At 28.6% G+C, this 20951-nt stretch overlaps 1 protein-coding gene across 2 annotated transcripts; it reads right to left on the bottom strand.

The window, feature by feature from the left end:
* Positions 1–6076: 6076 nt before the first annotated feature.
* On the bottom strand, positions 6077–20505 carry ERp44 (Endoplasmic reticulum protein 44). Of its 2 annotated transcripts, XM_065507001.1 has the most exons (8): positions 20324–20505; positions 20031–20106; positions 10821–10912; positions 10349–10742; positions 10127–10174; positions 7417–7683; positions 7159–7357; positions 6077–7088 (listed from the first exon to the last, which is right to left on the bottom strand). In XM_065507001.1, the coding sequence occupies exons 1-8, from the start codon at positions 20369–20371 to the stop codon at positions 6950–6952; spliced, it is 1263 nt and encodes a 420-aa protein (XP_065363073.1). In that variant the 5' UTR covers positions 20372–20505; the 3' UTR covers positions 6077–6949. The 2 variants fall into 2 exon arrangements, with proteins under 2 accessions (XP_065363073.1, XP_065363074.1); XM_065507002.1 differs by lacking the exon at positions 10127–10174 and having other exon boundaries at positions 20324–20504.
* Between the last annotated feature and the right edge of the window lie 446 nt (positions 20506–20951).

Below are 20951 nucleotides of genomic sequence, written 5' to 3'. Positions count from 1 at the left end.
TAAGCCTTCTTTGAAGAATACTGTTGTATAACTCCAAATCTTCAAGACGCTTATAAATTGCAGCACTATCCTGGTTAATCATATTACCAATAAATCGCTCATTGCTAAGTTTATCAAACTTCAACTGTTGTTCTGCACGAAATTTATCAAACAACTCAATCATTTTCTGTTCAAGAGCTGCGATGCTGGCATAAACTTGCTTTTCAAAAATGCGATTGTGCTCCTCAAACTGCATTCCAATATCCATGGATATATTGTGTAATTCTTGCTGTATATCACCAGAAGACATGGACAAATTAGTTGAGCTTTTATCATTTGGATTTGTGCTGCAAAAATCACAAATGTAGTGGAAAACTTTTCTGTTTTGACAAAATAATTTGTGCTGATCAGTTGTCACATTTACACAGTTTATATGAAAAAAACGTCCACAAAGGTAACATCCAACACTGCTTTGCGTTTTTGTAACATTCTTGTTGCATGTACACAAAAAACACTCCTTCTTCTTTCCCGGCATTATGGATCAATTGTATGGTGAATAATAATCAAGAAATGCAAATATATATTATTGCAAAAGCATACAAAAAATGGCCACCAGCAAACAAAACTGCCACAAAACAGCAACACAACGAAGTATTCTTAAACGAAGTATTTAATGGATATTTAACCAAAAATTAAATAAACTCCAATTCACCAATGTACTTTTAATAGTAACAAAATTATTCAAAAGCAATCTACTTTTTAATTTTAATATTAAACAATTAAAATATTTATTATATTTGCTTAGCTAACCAAAATCACGACCATTAACTCATGGTGATGCCAGATCATCTATGCTATTGGTCAGGTTAATGGTCTTTTGACGTGCCTTCATGTTTGAAAAGTAATGGATTTGTGAAGATTTACCGATTTTTATCTATCAGCCCAATTGTGAATAAAAATTCCGCGTGAGTTTTTTCCCTTTTCTCATTTTTCCTATTCAAATTCAATGGTTGGGCTGTATATCTCGGTTACTAATTCATAGATAATCACCCCTATCATGAAAAACATGTGAAATTTATGTTCCCATGAAATATCCATTTCCCCCAAAGGGAAAATTGCTATCGTGATATTCCCTGACCTTTTCATTCACAATTGTTGATTTTGTTAGTAACAGCTGTTTATTGTTTACAAAATTCCATCTAAAAATTTCACAACATGGGGAATTTTTTCACGTGAACAAAGTTTATGAACGAAAGATGGGAAAATGGAACATATTTCATGTGAAATATTGATTCGCGATAGGGGTGAATATGGATATCAAATGACAGGCATTTCAAGCTTTCTAACGACCTACAGTCAATCACTAAATTAAATATACATTTATTATTAAACTTCATCTTAACTTAAAAAAGCTATTAATAACCAAAATATCTAAAATTTTGTTAGTAAATAATAAATACTATGTTTTCTTTTGTTAAATTGTTATGATACTTTTTTATTTTTTAAGAAATTACCATATTTTTTACAAAATTACAAAATGCAATACATACCCCCATAGAAATTTTTAAACCGAATTTTATTTCACCACGATTTTTTTCGCGTAAATTTTTTTCCTCAAAAGGACGAATTGGATGATTTCAATATAGTCGATTTAAAAACAGATATTTTAGGAATATAAGTATAAACTTGAATATGGCATACCTTCGTGATGCTAGTGAATACAGTATGATATCCAAATATATATTTCCAACCCATTAATAGAGGTGGTGAAGTTAAAGTTTCTTATATGACAAATGCTGTTCCTATTCGACATCTGGCTTGCAAGATATGGAAAAAAGACTTCATGATGAAATTGTTAGCATTGATAAGAAAATTGATGACTATATGCAACGCAAACAAGATAATGTTGATAACATTAAACGTGCTTTTACTGAAACTTTTCATGAGTTGAAATCGGAGATGTCATCATATCGCAAGGAATTGCAAGCTGATATTATTAATTGCAGTAAGCTTATAAAACAAGTTGATGCTTCCACATGTTCCAAAATTATGGTTCTTGAAGATGAGAACAATGTACTATATAAACGTTTGAATCGTGCTGATATTGTTGTAATTGGTTTGCCTAGTGGTCTGGATGATTTAATTAGCGTAACTATAAAAATTTGTTCAAATTACGAAATTACTATTTCCCGTAGTGATATTAATCACGTTTGCTATATGCACAACCGTAAAGCTATATTAGTAAAATTTAATAGCGTACATTTACGGGATAATTTAATGAAGCAATACTTTAAAACTCGTTTGCTGAAGGTGTGTGATGTTGTGGGCGGCGATATTAATAATCGTGTATATCTCAACGATCATTTTTCTCCTGCTGCTTCAAAACTTAACCAAATTTGCCGTAGTTTGCTTCAGCGTAAAATTATAACTAAATTCAAAATTCTTAACACAGATAAAGTTAAGGCTAAATTAACTCTTTCTGATGGAGATGTGGTAACCTATAATACTGAAGAATGTGCTGGATTGCTGAATCCTGAGGGGGCTGAATGAAAATTGTCTTCTTTTTATATTTTTATTTTACATATGTATGTATATATCAAAGCATATTTTATGTATTTTCTATTGGCAATGTAGCAACCACTTAATGATTTTTTTTTCTCTCTCCTTTTGATATATGATTTATACATACATATGTATTATATATTTACTTACTTTTTATTATTCAGTATTATATATTTTTTTTTTTAATTTGATCTCATATTTACTTAAGACTGGCTGTTAGTTAGTTAATGTTAATACATTTGTAAAATGTTTAATATATTAGATAGTTATTATCTTTATTTTTCTTATTCTATTCGTTTTCCCCACGTAATGTTTTTCAATTACTTTGATGTTTTCTGATAATAACATTGGTCCGTTGATTAATAGCAGTACTCAAATTAAGAATATTTTGCTACCTTATATGAATGATTTCAAAGTAGCGCATTTAAATTGTCAAAGCATTAGACCTTCAGCTAACTCTTCTAAGTTTGATGAATTCAAATTTCTTTTAAATGGATCTCTATTGGATGTTTTTGCTATTTCTGAAACATGGCTTAAACCCCACATTTCCTACCGCTCTGTCCATGTCCAGGGCTATACATTTTGTCGTAATGATCGTCATGGTTCGAGGGGCGGCGGTGTTGGTATTTTTATTTCGAACCACATAAAATTTAGAATTGTATTTAAATCGTCTGTAGTTGGGTCTTGTGAGTCATTATTTTTGGAAATTTACTTCGGTAGCTTGAAGATTCTATTTGGTGTTGTTTATCTGCCTTATGGAGATATAGATACTTTTGAGTCTGAGCATTTTCAACTTCTCTCTATGTATTCCAATATAATTATTGTCGGTGATTTTAACTACAACCTATTTGACAGCTTTAAGTCAACTACTTTTCGTTCCTTATGTACTAGTATGGGCTTGAGTATTATTCATAATTGTAAACCCACACACTTCGATGTTGCACACCATAGTACGTCTTTAATTGACTTTATGTTAATTAGTGATTCCTCTGCTTTGCTTTTTTCAGATCAATATCTATATCCTGCTTTGTCCCGTCACGCTGCAATTTTTGCATGTTTCAAGTTTAATATTATCCATGTAAATGAGTATATTGAATACCTGGATTATAAATGTACAGACTGGGATGGGATAATGAGCTTCTTGTCTGACTTTGACTCGAGCGATATTTATGGTTCTAGTGATGTCGACATAATATGCTCAAATATTGGCGCCTTATTACAATCTCTATTATGTTTTGTTCCTAAAGTTAGGAAAAGAATAAAATATAACGATGATTGTTGGATGAAGTCTAACAGAGTTGTATTAGCTAAATCTCTAAGGGATTTGGCTTTTTTAGCATATAAACGTAATAAGTCTTCTATAAACTGGAGAATATTTTGCAAACATCGCAACAGAGCGAAAAAAGCTATTCGTGTTGAGAAGAGGCGACACTTTTCTAAGTTATTTAACAGACTTGATTCTGCTGGCTTGTGGAGAGTTCTTAAGAATTATGGCTGTGTTGGCAGTGATGTTCCTAATTGTACTTTTGATGCTGATATGATTAACAATTATTTTGTAAACTCTTTAGGAGGGGATGGGAGTCTAAATGTTGATTTTGGTCATCTTCAATTCTCTGAATTTGGTGCTTCCTTTAGATGTGTTGATGAATATGAAGTGTTAGTGGCTTTAAATAAGGTACATTCCAATTCTATTGGTACTGATGGCGTTTCTATTCAATTTATTAAAATGATATTTCCATATGTGTCTGCTCTATTCCTTCATTTGTTTAATTCTATTTTGACCACATCTAAGTTTCCTGTTGGTTGGAAGACTGCTCGTGTTGTTCCGATACCTAAGTCTAAAGTTATTAATGGACCTGACGATCTTAGGCCAATTTCTGTCCTTCCTGCTCTTTCTAAGGTAATGGAACATCTTTTAAAGGACCAAATTTTGGAATTTACATCTAAAAAAATTTACCACTCACAATATGCTTTTCGTCGAGGTTATAATACCACTTCACTTCTTCTTGATCTTACAGATTCTATTAGGAAAGACATTAATGATAATAAATTTAGTATTCTTGTTTCATTGGACCTATCGAAGGCATTTAACTCCATTAATTATCGAAGAATGATTGATAAACTTCGGGTTGAATTTGGTTTTTCTGCGTCGGCCTGTAAACTTATTCTATCCTATCTTAATGAACGATCGCAGTTTGTTAACCTTAATGGTGTCGAGTCTGGTACATTACATCTTCACTCTGGTGTTCCTCAAGGCTCTGTTTTGGGACCTGTGTTGTTTAATATCTATGTCAATGATTTACCGAGTATAATTAATAGTTCTGTATGTAAAACATTTATATATGCAGACGATGTGGCCTTACTATTTAGTTGCAATAGAGATTTTGCTGATGTTCTACGTAGTAATATTGACTATTCCCTTCGGCTTATCTTTGACTGGACTACATACAATTTCTTAACTATTAACGCTTTAAAAACAAAAGCGATTATTTTTAGTCCTTTCGATAGATTTAATGTTAATCTGGATATTTTTATTGGTGGTGTGCGGATTGAATTTGTTGAACAAATAAAATTTTTGGGAATTATGTTGGATAGAAAACTGAATTTTGCTGCTCATATCGGTATTACTGTTTCCAGGGTATTGCAGACTTTACGTAAAATATTTTCTACTAATGTATATTACCCTCAACATATTAGATATAAGTTGGCATATTCCCTTTTAATGTCTCAAGTCACATATGGACTTGAGGTTGTATCAGGTACTAATTCTACTGATCTATATAAAATAAATCGTATTGTTAATACCATTGTTCGTTTTGTATACAATGTAGGTCGAAGGGATCATATATCCATTTATGTTAAACAATTTTTAAAATGCACTTTCTCTGATTTTGTTATACTTCGGTGCATGATTGCTTTTCATAAGATAATTAGAACTGGAAGTCCATTACCGTTGTTTAATAAATTTACTTTTAGTAGATCGACTAGAAGTCCCCAAATTTTGGTGCCTAGAATTAATAATTCTTTCTATGAGAAATCATTTATAATTCGAATTGCTCGTTGTTGGAACTACTTACCAATTGAGCTGCGTATTTTCTCACATTCCAATAATGTTTTCCGAATTAAACTTTTGAATTTTTTTGCAAACTATGGAGCTGTTTAAATTTATATTTATGTACAAGCTTAATTTTTAATTTAAGTTATTTTTCTTACATTGAGTACAATTTTCAGTGCTGCTATTGATTTGGGCCTTTTGTTTGTTTTTTTTCTTTAATTATTGTTACTTTTTTCAAATTCTTTTTAATTTTTACATTACGGTTGGGGAACCGTTATATATAAGAAAATTCAGATTAATAAGTTATTTGTATTATTTATATTTAACACCTTGTTAATTTTTTTCCTATGCTTAGGTATTATTGCTAAGTAATATGTAATTTTGGCCTTGAAGGCTTTGTATTACTTGAATGAATAAAATAAATAAATAAAAAATAAAATAAAAATAATCACTTGCATCTAAATAAAAACACACATTAGGTTTTATTTTTTTTTATTAAATCTAAACTTTATTATACATAATTTATAATACAGTATACAAACTACACTTTTGTTTTATATTTTTTGTATGCTTCCTAAAACACAAACTTCTTAACAAAACCCTTATAAAAAAATTAAAGTTATTCACAACTGAAAAAGGCAAACAAATAAAGCAACATAACATGAAGGAAGCCTTTAGTAATGATGTTTTAAACAACAAAATAGCAGGTGGTATTTCAGTTGGAATTTTTTTATTGGATATTGAATCAAATATAGCAATTGTAATAATAGAAATATTTATAATAAGAACAAAATTTAGAAGTAGTTTTTAAAGTGTCTTAATTATTAATGATAAATATTTCAAAACTCTTAAGGTAGTCAAAACGTTGGTTGGTAATTAATTAATCAGCAAGAAATGTGGTTTTAATTGTATTTTTTATTATTTTAATAATTTTTTTTATTATTATTATTAAATTATAGTATATTTATTTATTTATGTATGTGGAAAAAATCACAATTATTGTTTAAATCAACAATTTAATTTTAAAGCATATTATTTAAAAGGACCTTAGAGAGGAGGAGGGGGGGTAGGGGCACACAAAATATAATTACATTAAATACAATGTGTTTTATAAAATAATTCAAATCAATTAAATCATTTATATATTTAAATTATTTACTTGTTGATATTCTGTTGTTTATAAAGAAAATTATTAAAGAGTTTATTTCCATAATGAAAATAAAATAGAATAGAAAAGAAACTGGAATTATAGCACAAACAGACATGCACACTTAAATACTTTTATCAATACAAAATAAAATAAATGTGGAATATTTAGTGCTTGATTTAGAAAAAAGTATAATTATTTACAATTTACAATTCATCTTTGTGCAGCAGAGTGTAGCGATTCTTAGAAGGACCCAATTTCTTAAATGTCGACTCTGGCGGCGAGGTATTTACAACTTCACTTTGTACATCATTACTAGATGGATCAGGGCCATAATGGAATTCACTAGAAATAGAAAAGTAGTTATGTAATAAAGATATAAATATTAAACTCATATCAAATCAACTATATTTACCGGTGTAATTTTCCACTATATAAATCTTGTAAAAATTGTTTTAGTTTTCCGGGCGTGTACATATCTTTAAAGTTGGGGAATAAGTACATGTGTCTAAATGAATCGATGGCAATCAGTGGCAAATCTTCTTCCGATTTACCCAAATGATGTAAAGGATGGGCAAAACGTTTACCATCAGCCGTAAGGAAATTAATGTTTTCTAAAGTAACAAACAAATGTATAAGAAAAAAGAAATAGTCAACAATAAAAATAACTTACGTTTTTCATCCAACAATTGATGATCAATAATGGCCTTGTAATCCTTAATTGAATTGGTATCGTCTGGATGGTGGAACAATATCAAAAATGGTAAACCTTCTTCGGTTAATTCTTCAGCATTCTCAAATGTTATCTCTCGTACTAATGGTACGCATTTTTCTTGAATCCAAATCTTCAATTCATCGAAATTCTTTAAACTTCCAGTGTAAGTTTCATCATTTTCATGACTCACAGCTACATCGGGTCTGAAGACAATAATTGGCGAGCCTGTAAAGGAAGAACAAAACAAAAAATATATTTTTTTTAATTTACATTATAATTGTAGTTTAAATATATTTTAGCATTTTCTTTAAATAAACTAAACTGCATTTGAAAGATTTGTACAATAATTTTCTAAAGAATAGACAGTAAGTAAATTAGATCTAATGCATAAGTAATGAATGAATTGAACCTCAAAAGCCTATAAAAAAAGTACGTCTTTAGTTCTCCCCAATAAGAATTAAGACTTGTAAAATTTTAATTATGCTGGTAATTAGGAACGTAGTAAACTGGACATACATATCGGTTGTGAGACCATCTTTTACGTATTGATGTATGCAGTGTGATTGGCGAGAAGAAGCTTAATCAGGCAGTACAACTCGGCTCTACTGAGGCTTAGCTAAATGGGCCACATGAGAATCTTTGGTTTCCTAATATGAAATCTCGAAAAAAATTATTATCTCGCACTGCATGTTCACGGAAATCGACTTCGGAAGTACATCCTCGGTAGAGCTTTCGGAAAGGGATATCTAGAAGAATTCTGAGCCATTATACGATGGTTATGCGGTATTCATGGACGGATAGAATATGCAGACGGTGACGGAGTCTGATCTAGATAATGGAGACTGCCACTCGGATGTCTTATAGACTTCCGGACTTCATTCAGGCAGAAATACTGGTCTTGAAGGACTAGGGGTAAGGATCGGCGCATATGGCTCTGAAAGGTCACCGGATATTAAATAGTAACGGATATTAAATAGTACCCGTAGATATTGATTTGAAATTAATGTCAAGTTACCTTTTAGGTAAATATATATATGCTGGGTATTTTACACAGTAGATATCTATTTGTTGAAGTTACTGATATAAAAGTATGTTAAAAACAAAAGAAGTACCACGTAAAAAATCTAGGGAAGTGCGATTAATCTAATGCCCTTATTAATGAAATATCTGATTAATCAAACATTTTGATTATTCATAAACATAATTAATTGAATAATTTTGATTATTCAAAGCAAAGAATAATTGATTATTTACTAATTTTAATAATTTCAAATAAATTATTTGAATTTTGTGTAACATTTGTTTTCTTTTCATTTGTTTATTTTATGTTTTTTTTATTTTTAATTTTTCTGAACAAAAATATTCAAATTTGACAAAATTCAAATTAATTGATTTAACATACTTTTGATTAATCAGAAATGATGATTAATCGGTATATTGATTAATCAGAAAGTTTAATTATTCGATTAATCGCATATAAAAATACTTTAGCTTTTTCTAAAATTACTTTAAAAAGTACATTTCCTAAAATTACTTTTAATATCAATCAGCTTTTTTAAGTATATACGTACTAAAAGTACCTTTTGTAAAAATACTTTAAATTGTACCTTTTCCAAAAGTACTTTAAATAGTTATTTTTTTTTTTACTAAAAGTACTTTAAATAGTACCATGAACTAAAAGTACTTTATTTGGTACATTAAATAGTATCATCTACTAAAAGTACTTTAAACATACACAATGATTCATTGCTTTAAGGGAGCCCAGAATGGTTTGATATAGCATCTTCAAATTGTGGAAGAGTTTTCTAGGCTACATTCGGGGTTACTCTTGGAAGTACGGGGAAGATTGGTGTAATCACCAATTAGCCACAATCATGGGGTAATATTGGAGAAAATCCTTTATAGGACTATACGATATTGGATTAGCAGAGGAAACTTTAGGGTGTGTGGCCCAGGTTTAACATAGATTTGAATAGTACAAGTATTACAATTATCATAAAATTAATAGAATGAACACTCCTGTTGGGGGGTTCCTATGAGAATGGGATATTCGCTCCAAAATGACCGAAGTTTAACTGGGACAGATATTGTCAATTCAGTGATAGCTGTATATCATATTATCTGCCACTACGCAAGGTAGTGAGAATCGATAATTCCTTAATGGATTAGAAGATATCGCTAGCTGCAATTTGGATTATGCCTTCTGCTTTATGAGGTTATTTTTGTGATAGTATAGTTTTTTGTTCTGTAGAGTCATATCTCCTAAATTGCCTCTCGTTTTAAGGGATTCAAAATGGGCACATTTGGCTCAGGGTATTTAAATTTTCCGCGAATCATTTTAAAAAAAGTCCTTATACATATTGCTGAAAGCGCTGATTAATTGCAAGAGTGGCCTTCCATAACACCATCATATAACTGATTTTCTCTTTCTTATTTTCTTCCTTCACTTTTCTTTCCTGTTTTTTTTACTTTATTTTCTTTAGTTCATCAATTGTTAGCCTAAGCATTCATACTATATGGCCAATTTATGGGCTCGATTGTAATGAATTAATGATAACAATTGTTATTTTAATTGTTAAAAATATAATTAAACAAATAATATAAGAACCAAAATAAAGACAAACACAAAAATTAATATTAAAACAAAACAAAATAAAACAATAATTACCTAAAGAAATTTTCTGTGTAATATTACCTAGTTGCTTATCTTCAACTCCTTTGCGGTTACAGATTAACAAAGAAGATTAGGAAGGTTTATAGTTAATAGAGTTAGTTTTCAAACAATTAAGAAATACAAACATCAAAAACAATATTTTTAAATTAAAAGCATGCAAATTAAAGCAATTTATTTAATAATATTTATAATTGTGTTTAATAAAACGAAACCTACCTGGTGGGTGCATGGCTTGAGCAGCATCACCAAAACCAACATGGAATTGACAGTCGTCTTTTAGATTTGTGGCCACCTTACGGAATGTATCATATTCTGATTGATCGCGACGATCGAAATAACCGATTATGATGCGTTTTTTCGAGTCAAGATTTTCCAAATCCCTCAATGTGTGAAACTCTTTGATGGGATCTTCTAATTGTTTTTTCACAAATTCCAAGAAAGCATCCGCCGAACGTTGTCCACGATATTCACGCTTACTTAATTGTCCATTGCGTACAATTTTCAATGTGGGATATTTTGTAATATGAAAACGAGATGCAACAGTTGTCTCTTTATCACAATCTACTTTACCCAGTACCACTTTGCCAGCGTCGGGAAAAGCTTCTTTAACCTGTAATTGAGAGAAATAAAATAGTTTTATTACTTGATTTTGGTATATAATATGTTTATAGTTGATTAATGGATTTACCTTATCGGCGGCTTCATTGAAAATTGGCGCTAATAAATTACTAAAACGGCACCATTCTGCATAGAAATTTAAAAATACCAACTCATTGGAGGCTGTAATATATAAACAAAGAAAACATTTTTTAATAAAGAAGATAAAATGATAGATAGATCAAGGGTTAATAAACAATTTAAAGAAAGACATTAACAATTTAAAACTTTTTCAACAAAAACAATTGTTTGATTTTTCTTTCAGTTTTTACATTTATAACACCTATGTAGATAGAAATGAGGATTCTTCCCAAATATTGTGTACTGTTTTTGTGAGTACTTGACGAACATTTTTGTTTCAAGGATGTGCCCCGATTTGTTAAAACTTGGTGCACTGGTTCTTTATGGTCATACAAAATTTGAAGTTGCTCAAAAATTTTAATAATTTTTTTTATTATTTTCAATAACCTAGCCTATTGACCATAATCTGTTCTACTTAATAAATTTAAATTCCATCGTGGTTCAAAGTTCAAAATTTATAAAAGAATTGTGTAAAATCGCTCAATTTCAATTGTATACAACTTTTTAACCGCTTATCCAATTATTACAATATTGGTCTCATAATAATGTTTATGTACCCTAGTTTAAATATATTTTTCTATATTTTTAACCAAAAAATTGTCCTTGAACAAAAAAGACATCTTCCATTTTCTAAAGCGCCATTGTATGGTTAACAACACATACAAAATTCAGATTGAGGCCATGAGAGGATCTCGAGATAGTAAACACATAGTAACAATTTCCTTATATTTCGAAGAACAATCAAAACTCCAAATACATTTTTTGGCACATCTTTGTAATTAGCTGTCCGATTTTTATATAAATCTTAGAAAAATTATTAATAAATTTAAACAATTTAAAGAAATTCTGTTGAACTTTAAATTTTGTATGGCCATGGAAAACATTTATTTATACCAAATATTATCGAAATCAGAAAAGTTAAATAATTAAAAAATCATTTTTTTGATAAAAGTTTTCGTTTTATGTCACATTTTAACAATTATAACAAAAAAAAGAAATAAAATTCAAAAAGATGTTTGTAATCTTATTGTGTAATTCTCAGAATATAGGGGTAAATGTTATCGAATATATGTATGGAAACTGTTTTTCCAATAAATCAACGTCTAATCAAGATGAATGTTTCGAAAGAAATATACATAGTCACACATACAAGTGTTGATTTTTTTCATATAGTTTTGTTTACCAATATATTCTCACCACATAGTTTTTTTTGACAACTGAATAAGATACCTTATAGAAAGTAGAGTTTCCGATCTAAGTATATTTCTCTGTGGCTTAGTATTTCTGTGTTATCTGTACATTATACCAATTCCGTAAAAATTTGATAAATCGAAATTGTAAATTTATATTTACGGAATTGTTGCAACATTGAAAACATGAATCGCGGTGTGATTATTTGGCTTTATCATTGCAATTTGGTGACTACTTCAAAAATTTGGTAAACAATATGTTGTTGTGATGTATACATATGTAGTTATAGGTCATAAAAACTCGTTTCTTAAATATTATTTTTGTATTCCTTTTTAATTAAAAATCCAAATTTAAATTTAAAGTATTTATTCTCCAAAGAAACACTAATTAACATAAAAACGTGAAAACTTCACTTTAGTGCAAGTATATCCGCATTTAACATTAAAACAAATTTAGAATATTTAAATAAATACACAATTTTATCTGAATTGTATTAATAACCAATATTTTGTATAAAATAAGCCCAGCATTTCGTTATTCAACGAGTGGCTCTCATAACAAAATAACAATTTGTTTAAGATCTTGCAAAATGTTTTTTTTTCACTCTAAAGACAATGTTTGGAATGATTCTTACAAGAATAAATATACGCATAGTTCCAAAAAATGCAGAAAAATATTCAGAGCTTGGAAAAGATGCATTTAATAATTTGAAAAATGGCTCTAAAACCTGCCTACTGTTTAAAAAATAGGTTCATATACATTTCCGAAAACACAACTAAAAAACTATTTAAAAAACCTTTTCAGAATATCAACATTTTTTAAAGTGAAAAAAATAATATATTTCGAAACTTTGGATGATTACATTGGGTGTATAACATAAAAATGCGCAATTCAAAACAGATGGCGTATCTTTTGAACGCGATCTTTAATAACTAATATGCTGTATTGAAGGGTACATATCTGTAAGTTTTTCTCATTTAGTTATTGAACATTATAGTGCAAACAACTTTTTTTGCACTATAATTTTGTGCCAAATCGACACCAAAACCACGCATATGGCGCTAAGGTAATGCTCTGTATTTGGAGGGATCTGGACCAGACCATCACAGGGAACCTGTACTAAACACATCTGAGCGGAATATGCGGCCAAACATGAATCCTTAATATTTCATCATCACGCTCGGCCACAAGTTGCAATACCTGTTAAAAACTTATTAGAAAGAAGTGGTTGGGAATTTTTGCCTCACCCACCTTATAGTCCGACTACTATTTATTTCGATAGATGCAGAACTCTCCATCTGGGATACGCTTCACTTTGGAACAGAGTATCCGAAATTGGCTTGGTTCGTTCTTGGCCAGAAAGTTGGGAAAAGTCTTTCAATAAATTTATATTGTACAAATATTTCAAAATAAAAGCTAAACATTTAAAAAATTCAACAATTTTAAGTTATACACCCAAAAAATTTACTAAGTCATCATTAACACATTGATTGCCAAGGCACTTTCAGCAAATAAGAAGCTAAAAGTGCGTAATCTTTTCGAAAACGTCAATATTGGAATTTAAGCTGTTGCCAGTAATATGTATATATTATTTAGAAACAGAGAGTTTTTTTGTAAATAAGTGTGTCTTACGAAATGGTGAAAAGGAGTTTCTTTCTGTTTGAAAATTACAGAAAGTGATGAAGAATGTGAAGATTACAGTTTTGATGAGGAACTTGCAGACAACATAGACAAAATTATTGAAACTCCAGCACTATTGTGAACCATGGCAGAGCGACAATAGTGCACAGTGCAGTGACACACATACACATCTGCTCAAAATAATAGATACACCAAAATTTATTTTTTAAAAACGAAAAAAATAATGGTATATTGTAAAATTATAAAAAAAATTCAGTCGATTTTTATTTATAGTTAAAAGGAGAGTAAAAAACAAAAACAAAATATTTCATAATTAATAATAAATATTATAAAGTAAATTAAATTTCTTAAATTTCGAAAAATTTGGTGCTCATAATAATAGATACATTTTTAAAAATTCTTATTAAACAAAAGCTAATAAATTTTATCTTAAAAAAATTAGTTTATTATTAAAGTAAAGCTAGTATCCAGTATATCCACCTTTGTTTTGTAAAACTTTCTCCACTCTTCTGGGCATACTGGATATCAAGTTCTGACACTTCTCCAATGGAATCTCGTACCATATTTTTTGCGTTTTCTCCCATAAATCGTCTTTATTTTTGAAAACTTCCTTCGAAAGCCTTATCTTTAATTCACTCCACAAGTTTTCTATTGGGTTTAAATCAGGGGATTGGCTGGGCCAGCTTAAAACAGGTACGTTATTCTCCAAGAACCAGTTTTTAACTAATCTTGAACTATGTTTTGGGTCGTTGTCCTGCTGGTATGTCCATATTAATGGCATATTTTCCGATGCATATGGAAGCATTACGTTTTCCAATATGTCTCTATACCCACTAGCATTCATGGTATCTTCTATTCGGAATATCGGACCAACACCATTCCATGAAAAGCAACCCCAAACCATTATGTTTCCCCCGCCATGTTTTACCGTCTTTTTTGTAAATTTAACGTGGAATTCTTTTCCTTTTGGTCGGCGTACATTTCTTTGGCAGTCGTTTCCAAACAAATTTATTTTTGTTTCGTCGCTCCATAAAATATTTCTCCATTTTTTTTCGCCTTCACACCCGGACCATTGTAAGTGCTCTTTAGCAAATTCTAATCTTGTCTTGATATTTTTTTGGCGCATTAGTGGCACTTTTCTGGCAATTCTTCCCGGCAATTTAGCTTGTAAAAGACGACGACGAACTGTTTGTGGACTGATTTCGTTACATAGCTCCGCAGAAATAGCTTTCGATGATATGAAAGGGTCTTTTTTTAACCATAAGGACGATCCGCCTATCTGTTTCTGGACTGGTTTTCTTTGGTCTACCGCGAGTTTCTCTTTTTTGTTTTTTAGATAAAGCATTTTGGACAAAATGTAAAGATCTTCCTATGCTCTTTGCTATTTCCCGTAATGATTTTCCTTGATTTCTCATCGTTTGAACAATTTTTTTCTCATCTTCGGTACAATGATGATTTCGTCCCATTTTCTTCAAAAGAGTCCTATTTTTTATAAAATTGTTGCTAAAATTTAAATTATACTTACTGTTTCACGTAAATAGGAACAAAAAATTGCACAAAAAAAAAATTGTATATAAACAAATTACAAATTACTGATGTGTATCTATTTTTATGAGCAAATAATTTTTTGTAATTCAAATAAATTCGTTTTTAAAAATCAACATGAAAGCAAATAGTTGCCAGATTTTTGACTGACATGACATTGCCAGATAGAAATTTTAATAATATGATGTATTCTTAACGCTTGCGAGGAAATTTTCAATGTTACCGCCATTTAAATTTTTTCCAATTAGGTGTATCTATTATTTTGAGCAGATGTGTATATGTCCGACGTGGCAGTCAATGTGTTAAACAAAACATTCACACGTTTGGCGTACTGTTGATGTTGATTTAAACATTAATTTCGTTTTGTATCATATTTGAATAACACGAAAGTAAATGATTATACAAAACTAAAAATTTTAATCACTGATCGAAAAATCTGACCTATGTATACATAATAAGTATTCCAAATATTACCTTTCTAAATCTTTGGAGAGAAATGAAATAAGGATCTGTCGTATTTGGAATCAATTGCCATCGGATCTTAAATTATTCTCATTTTCCATTTCTACATATAAATTAAAATTTTTACAATATCTTTCTTCTGTTAATATTTGAAAATAATTATATTGTAATCTGGTTTTCAGGATTTATAAATTTGTTTTACTTTTCATTTAAGCAAAGTTTGTGTGGTTGGGGAGCCATTTGTACACTATTATATTTAGTTTTTATATTTTAAATTTGAATTAATGATGTTATTATTTTATAACATGGTTATTAATCTAACAATACATGTATAATTGGCCACGAAGGCTTTTATGTATTGAAATCATATTATTCAGTAAGGATTTTTGAATACTCTCATAATATTTTTGTTAAATACTCAATATCTATATAATATTTGTTACCTTTTGTTTTCCAATAAAGGCTTATTATATTTTTAATTTTTAGTTTAAGTTAGTTTTAGTTTTACTCTTTTTACTTTTATTCATTATTTAATTGTAAAAATATTGTATTAATCGTATATGGCCCAATGGGCTCGATTATTTAAATAAAGAATGAAATGAAATCAATAAAAAATAAAATAAATAAATTGAAGCAAACATAAAAGTACTACGAAAATTATACACCGATTATACGAATAGCCGAAACCATTTGTTCATGCTGAAATCTATTAAAAAAAGCTCACATTTTGACGGATGTATGGGCTAATCCGAAACCGAATATTCGATTTCCGGAACTGCTTCTAGTTATCCGATTGCACTTAAATGTTATATATAGTATTTATAATATTGAGTTTTAGCAATAAACAAGACCCATCCAAAGCAAATCCATTCTTTAAGCGACTGTCTAATGCACACTTATTTCGGAGTATGCATTTAATTGCATTTTATTAAATTTATTACTATAAATAGTTTTTCTTTTTGAACTTAATATAAAAATAATATACATGTTATATGTGCTATAGCTTACAGCAACTTGTTTAATAATTTAAAATACACACAATTCCATACATATCTATGTAAGTGTATAAAAGAAACAATAGAAGATGATGTTTAATTTATGAAAACCTGTTTAAATATGTTTTCTTAACACATAACATTATCGCGAATTCAAATGATGGGTAAATTGTTTACATAACTGCCCAAAACAGATAAAAAACAAATCAGTGAAAGTTATTAATGTTTTTCGAATTTAAAAGTTCAGTGTCACATACACACATTATTAATTAATATTATTATTGCGAATAAAAAAACCCAGAGTATGAATATTAATTAAAACAGATTTATTTAACATCTGTTTTGAGTTTAAGTTATAAGGAAATAAAATAAAAAAGGGTTAAATAAATAATCTTTGTACAATTTATGTAATTATTTCAGAACAATATATTGAGGGACTATATTCAAAAGCCTGCCTCTATCTTAGAAAACACAAGTTTTCATTTCGCTAATTCATACGAAATATTAAATTCTTTCTTCTACAATAAGTGTGTTTTGCATTGTAAAGGTAAGGCATGGCATGGCAAATATTTGACAAAAAGACGTAACCACAAAAAAAATTACATTATAATTTTTTTATTTATTTCTAAAAGTTATTTTACTTATGATGATTTAAAACAAATCAATTTTTATGTATTATAAATAATAAACAAATATTATTAATAGAAAGAATTACTTTGTAGTATTATAGTTAAATAAATAAAAAATTAATGTACTAAGATAATCGTTTCAAGTTTAGAAAAACTTTCCTAAATTCAAATTATGGTTAAAAAATTGTATTCTGGGGATATTACACTTTTTAAATCTTATAAATTCTTTAATTTATTGGAAGATATTGCAGTTGGACTAAATATAAAAGATTCGGTTCAATGTTACTCGTATATGATTTATGTACTTTTTACTTTATGCTACGACTTGGAAAATACATATAAAAGTGATGATAATTTTAATTTAATTCAAAGGTTTATGCAGTATATATACCGGGTCAAATATTTATTGTATATAAACATAAAATGAGCGATATCTGGAAATCGCTTAGAGTGTTTTGGATTCAGAAATAATTTTTTTTAAGATGGAGGAATTACAAAAATATTAATAAAATTTAAAAAAAAAAAATATATATATGTTTCTAAGATAGTGAGTATGGAAAATAAAAAACTTAAAGTTTTGATTAATTAGCCAAATGATTAGGAATTATTTACTACATATTTGAGCAATATAAAATCGAATTACATTTAGTATTACTATCTAAGTATTGCTTTATAAAAAATTTTAATTGAATAAGAATCTATTTAAAAAAAAATATGTTTAAAATGTTTATCATATATTTTCGTAGAAACCCTCAGCCTATTTCAATTTTTGGCTCTCACGCTACTTAAGAAAATGTTTTAACATTTACAAAAAGTTTCTTTATATATCAATAGGTATAGAAACCAAATGCCGCTACTAAATAAATAAAATAACAACACAAACTTAAATGTTCCATTTAACCCTAACTTAAAACTGATAAAAATACAAATAAAAAAACAACCTAAAACATTGATATTTTAATTGTCAATTAAGTGTTGTGTTAATTGTAAAAGTAAAATACTTTTAATTCATGTATACAAATAAGTCAGAAATGCAATTAATTCGAAAATGAAATTTATCTTACTTGTAATATTGATAACAGAAATAGTCTCTTTACAACGAAATCAACAAAGATGTTTTACACTCAAAAAATCATTGAACCAAAAAATATATTTTATTGATTGTTTAAGGAAAAGTTAGTTTTAACCCAGATATGCCGACTGTACTACATGTATTACATGTAGTTCTAGTTTACATTATAAGTCACGTTTATCAAAATACCATTTTTTTGTTCACATACTTAGTTCTCACCAATACCTCATGGGAGATTGTGTGATCGCTTTATTTTTTGCTACTATTTTTGAGTTATTTAATTTTTAATTTGTGATATTTTCATAATGCCCATATTCAGTCATTACGGACATATCTCGTTTGTACGGAAAGTAAAATTTTGTACATTTACAACTGAATAAATACTATATTTTTTGGAATTTATATTTATGAAGATTAGATCAATTGTTATATGCATGAATGTTTCATTATTGCGTTTTAGTTTTGTATTGGACGACTTAAAAAAACACTTTTCAAATTTTTCAAAAACTCTAATTGCACTGTTTTTTATTTCTTATTTGCTTCCAAAATAATATAAAAGTACTTTTAAAATGATCAAGTTCAAGCCTTCGGCATATTATTCGGTTAATTTAACTTTTATTTATTAATTTAACTTTTATTTATTGATTTTGATATATTTATTTAGAAATAAAATAATAACAATGCAGTTTAGATTTCGTTATTAAAGCTTGAACTAAAAGCAGCATTTTATCTAAGGTTGTGACGGTATTTACTAGTTTATAAATATGTATTTATTCAATATTATTTAACTATATCGACTATGACGCATTTACGGCATAATAATTATATAAATTTTTGCTAAGCAATATCATTATATGGTGGAGTTGAATATTTAGTTATTTCTTGAAATAAATAAATGAATCAATTCTTATCTCCTGGGAATGTCTAAAAGCGGCTTTGCAAAATAATGTTTTCTTAAAAGCCGGACAGTAAAGAGTGGCCTTAGTACATCATCATAAAACATAGATTCGAAAATACTATTTATGTTAAACTAATTTAAAAAAAAATCGCAGCTGTTCAGGGTCTAATATTTAAAACAAAACAAAAGGAACAACAATTATAAAAGAGTTATAAACTAAAAAACACTTTAGACAAATTATTTTTATTTTGTATTTAACAAAGAGAGGGTTTTCTTTGAGTGTATGTGTAGGGGGGCACATTGATGAACATTAGAAAGAAACACAAGAACAAAATGATACTGAAATAAAAGTGTGAATTGATTTGTTTGTATTTTACTTTGCGTACTCTAAAATTGTTGTTTTTCCAACGACAACAACAACATAAGATAATGTGACACGTCAAAAGGGAACCTTAAATTTTGAGACAATTCCCTATATACAAATATATATACAGACACACACAAACAAACAGCATATACACTGAATAAATAAATGATTTAATTGAACAAAAAGAGGAGTGACACCCACAGATCAAGATTTTAGTAACAAATTATCCATAAATAAACAATATTAGCGCCAAACATTATAATTTCTGATACTAACATACTTTTCCGAATGTCAAGATAACACAACTAATTACAATTAAAAAGAGATTATAACAAAAATTCTTATAAGAATCGTACTTACCTAAAGTCATATCAATATTTTCACTGGTCAATGATACCGCCCCACTATCTGTGGGATGGTAGAAAACATAAAATACCTGGAATATAGCAACAAATTGTTTTATTATTAAACAAATATATAAATAATATTTCTTGTATATGCATTAAATAAGATGGCAAAAATACTACCGGTCCTCAAACCTTAAAGTAGAAAAAACTGTGTCTAGCATACGTGTTTCTTTTGCTTTCCCATTAAATATATACACCGCTATTTAGCCATTATAACTATTTATTTTTCCATTTCTGTTTACTCACCATAAATATTGCAAAATAATAACATTTTCTAAGATTCCACAGATGCATTTCACTAAATTTTATTGTTATTTTTATAATAAATTAACTTAATTTCTAGAAAATTATACAAGATTTTTACGTGCGCGATTTAATTCTTTTCACACTTGCGTCTTTTTTTACCAACGTTTATTCAGTTAATTCACTTTTTCACCAGTTTTCTCCTTTCTTTTCTTTCGCTTTCTGCTTTTGATTATTTTCTTGTCAATAAAACAGAGTTGCTTTTTATCATTGTTCAGTGTTGTAAAATGCCATATTATACACTGAGACAAAAATATATGTATATTAATAGCCATACGTGCAGAATAACAGAACTTTGCTTCGAAGCTTTTTAAAAAAATATAAGTATTTTTTACATAAATAAGTAAAAACTTATAAAAACGTACTTTTTTCTTTTTTTTTTAACAAAACGTACTTTTTTAATTATTTTTTTTAACAAAAGTTTTTTTCCGATATAAAAATGGTTTTATATCAAACATCCTTAACATTTAATGTGCTGCTTTACTTACTTGGGGGTTACACGATCAAGTTTTGCCTTTCAAATTTTAATACACTCACCCCCATTTTCTCAATCTCTGGTTATTTTTTATCG

This window comes from Calliphora vicina, chromosome 4 (assembly GCF_958450345.1).
Source record: "Calliphora vicina chromosome 4, idCalVici1.1, whole genome shotgun sequence".
Classification (NCBI taxonomy): domain Eukaryota; kingdom Metazoa; phylum Arthropoda; class Insecta; order Diptera; family Calliphoridae; genus Calliphora; species Calliphora vicina.
The sequence above is the reverse complement of the archived record's forward strand: the minus strand, read 5'-3'. Positions and strand labels throughout refer to the sequence as shown.